This window comes from Schistocerca gregaria, chromosome 2, assembly GCF_023897955.1.
Source record: "Schistocerca gregaria isolate iqSchGreg1 chromosome 2, iqSchGreg1.2, whole genome shotgun sequence".
NCBI lineage: Eukaryota > Metazoa > Arthropoda > Insecta > Orthoptera > Acrididae > Schistocerca > Schistocerca gregaria.
Window position 1 is genome coordinate 784,834,686 of NC_064921.1, and position 4,030 is coordinate 784,838,715.

General features: G+C 39.7%; 1 protein-coding gene across 1 annotated transcript; it reads left to right on the forward strand.

Moving 5' to 3' along the window:
- The first annotated feature begins 202 nt into the window (after nt 1-202).
- Nucleotides 203-2,338, forward strand: LOC126336479 (histidine-rich glycoprotein-like). Its single transcript, XM_050000220.1, has 2 exons — nt 203-248; nt 1,572-2,338. Exons 1-2 carry the CDS (start codon nt 234-236, stop codon nt 2,130-2,132), a joined length of 576 nt encoding a protein of 191 aa, XP_049856177.1. The 5' UTR covers nt 203-233; the 3' UTR covers nt 2,133-2,338.
- Nucleotides 2,339-4,030: the final 1,692 nt, after the last annotated feature.

Genomic DNA, 4,030 nt, shown 5'->3' on the forward strand with positions numbered 1-4,030 from the left:
TAGAAAAGTGCAGTGCCCGTGACGTAGTACACGGCTGAACTTGGTGGAGGGAGGGAGTGACCTCGGACCAGCCGGTCCGTGCTGTTCCTAGGCGTCAATTACCCGACTGACGCACGTCCGCTCCTCAGGTAACGTCCCGGGATTGGCCACGATCGTGCCGGTCCCACTACAAAAGAGCACCATGTGTCTCATCTCAACAGTCTTGGGGCCTGAGAGACGCTGACTGTGCCAACATGAACAAGATTCTGGTGGGTACATTCAGAAAGTAGCTTTCCGTTCTACCATAAATAAAATATTTGATTTTACAACGGATAATGTCTTAAAAAGCTGCTTCCATGCATGTTTGCTTAGATTATAAGTGAATGAACACAATCAGTCACTGAATCTTAATTTCATTATCTATAACACTTTTCAGACGTTTTGCTCTGTCATCAAGTAACTGTTTTGATGTGAATAAAATAATCTGGGTGCTAAGCAGCGTCGTTGTGAAACACTAAAACAACTATACCATCAACGTTTCGGTTGTCGCTGCAGCCGTCCTCTTCAAGGCGACTAACTGCTCAGATCCTGCAGAGTGCCACCGCAAAGATGGTCGAAACATCGATGCTATAGTTATTTCAGTGTTTCTTATTAATACGTCTAACACCAACGAGAATTTGTTCGAACTTATAAAGCAAGTTTTCAAGTGAAGCGCATCATCGTTCATGTCGGAAAATCAACGGTGCCGAAGTATCGGCATTCCTGAGCATATGCGTTGCATAGTTTCTTTCACAGCCTTGAATTTGGGCGTAACCCACACTGTTTTCAAACAGTAAATGGGCAAATTAAAATAAGGTACAAGAAGAAGAAAGGCAAATAGAGATTTATTCATTATAACATCACCACTGGTACGAAATATTGAAATAAAAATAGGAATAAATGACGAAATAAAGAGGGCAGTTACCCGAAGAGTGGCACATGAGCTCCGACACCCAGGAACAGTGAAGCTGCTAACGGAAGAAACAGATAAGGGAAGAAATAACAAAAGCAGGCAACAAGCGAAATACCGAACCACGTTACGGAAGATGTTTGGTGTAGCAGTGACAAAGATGAAGAGAAGAACATAGGAGAGGAAGCGATGAGGGACTGAATAACACCAGTTGAAAGAATGGTGACTTGAAAAACAGAACGTAGACTTTACAACATATTTTTTGAAGTGTTAAACATCAGACGTTTCCTTTGGTGTAACCGGGCTCACATCTTATGATTAAGAATACCTTGTGTGCGGTATTCTCTGAAGTTAGTCTTGTCCATACAAGTCCAGCTCCTTGAAGAAACTGATCCATATGTATTGCCCAGTATTTTTAGTCTACTCGACATTATACAACAAATAATGAATTTCCTTGCTTTGTGTTTGAGTAAGAAGTGTACTTAACAAGAAAATTGCGGAATCAAAACGTAATAAATGACGTGGAAGTTCTTGTTTTGTTGCGTGTGGGGAAGTCGTAATGCTCTACTTACTATATCGTAACAACTTACTATATTCTCAGAGCATACGGTATAAACTAAACTAAGTGACTTTCGTTTCACAGGTTGCTGGCGTCGCCCTCATAGTAGCAGTACAGTTTATGATGACAGCTGGATTCCCCACATCATGGGCGGTCCCTCCAGAACATTATGACGAGGGTCACCATGGCCACCAACACAATGATGAATACGATAACCATCATGACGATCACCACGGCCACCACCACAATGATGAATACGATCATCATCATGACGATCACCACGGCCACCACCACAATGATGAATACGATCACCATCATGACGATCACCACGGCCACCACCACAATGATGAATACGATCATCATCATGACGATCACCACGGCCACCACCACAATGATGAATACGATCACCATCATGACGATCACCACGGCCACCACCACAATGATGAATACGATCATCATCATGACGATCACCACGGCCACTACCACAATGATGAATACGATCACCATCATGACGATCACCATGGTCATCACCCTGATGATCACCACGACCACCATCATGATGATCACCACGACCACCATCATGATGATCACCACGATCGTGACGATTACTTCCACTATGGCTTCCCTCCTGTAGGTTACATATGACGATCAGTTGTAAGAAACGTCTTCATTCACAGAGAAACTAATATTACGTTCTATGACCTGCTTCATGTTTAATGCATATCTTCAGATGACTTAACATGTGGCACTTGTGTACAACACATGAGAGAATCTGACTTTACTGTTGCTGTGGTATTAACGTGAAACCTACTCCATGTCCACAGACACTTGAAATAAAGTTTTTTCCCTTATGCTGCATTTTGATTACATTTATTTTCTTCTGCCTTTCCTGTCATTTCATCTCGAAGACATACATACTCACAAAATGTAGTTTATACTGTAAAAATGTTTATTTTAGTATTAAATAACATCTGGTGTTTTTAAAAATTCTACATCAATGAAAAACTTTGGGACGTAAATAAAAATAGCAACAACCACAAGCAAATTTATATCACAAGAAATAGCACGTGGAGTCAGAGAAAGGAAGAAAAGTGCTCTAGGGAAAGAAGTGGTGCAAAATATTACAGACCATAAACTTCCTTGTAATGCTATTGTAAATATAATACCGCCATTAACCTGTATTTTTTTTAAATTTCTGTACTAATTTTGAAAAAAAGCATATACTATAACAAGATTAAGCTTTTGTTAAGGTTAGTTGATCTGTTTAAAATAACCTCTTTGACGTAGGTGGAATAAATGTATTAAAACATATTTTGCAAATAATTATGTAATATTTCAAGTACAACTGTAATTAATTCTCTCAATTTTGTATGTATATGCTGTCATGTAACTGTAGATGGTTCATACTTAGGGCTTTTGTAAGCAGATGTGTAAATTAAAAAGGTGTAGGGATCATAGGTAGAACGGAACTCCGTTCTGTGGTGGAATGGAAAAGGTGGTGGGGCGTGCGAGTGAGAATTGGCGCGCAAGTGGCTCACACAGTCGGAAGCTGTCCTGCAAGTGGTGAACACGCATTGCGTTGGTCAAGCACTAGAGGCCCCGAGTTTACCTGCAAGACTGGGTTTTGGCCTCGGACGTGTTCTACATGATTGGCGCATTACGGCAATAAATTAATAGCTCAGAAATTTGCAATTTTATAGTCGCCACCAAGAGGAAGACAGAGCTATGTAAATGAACAGCCGTATCTGCGCATCGTTCCTACGCAGCACCGCCTCACGCCACCTTTGACAATAGTAACAGGCAAAGTACTTTATTTAGAAGTATACCACAGTATGAACTATCCATTTTCAATCAGCGGAATATAAGTGTTAAATGTACTTTCGTGTTTAACCGTAGTTTTCCTATTTCATTTACGTCAGTAGGGTCCTTACCTACACGAATTTATTCCGAGTATCCTGATGTTTATTGAAGCTTGAATAATAGTAAATTTGGCTATGGCGGCCAAAGCCTCTCCGTCGTTTCTAGGTCTCTGGTATAAATACAGAATACACAATACTATTTGAGGCCTTAAAACTATAACATGTGCATTTCGTGTAACTTGTTTTCATTTCTCACCTGGAATTAAATTTATTGTGAAAATGAATTTTGCTGGCGCCTTGTTTTTATGTATTTTTATCGTTTTGAGATTCTGTCATGTACAAACCAGTAGTAAAAAAAATTGCTTATTTTTAAAAATAATTTTTCGTGAATGGTGATTCAGTGTCTCACTGTACCTACGTTTTCTAAAAGTTAAGCATCTCTGAAGGATTTTCTCCTGGGTACAGTCCGGTATGTGATATCAGAATCTGTTTCATCCTGACGTAATACACATGGAATCTTCCCCCCTTCTCCAGTCCCGTTTCCAAGTATACCTTCTCCTCTTCTGATTTTTAAAGAACGTGTTTTCCGTTAGTAACTGAAATTTATTAGGGACCTAAATTATAAAATAAGCTTATTCTATATCTGTCGGCCGTTATTTTTATTCCAAAATTACAAGTTCCATT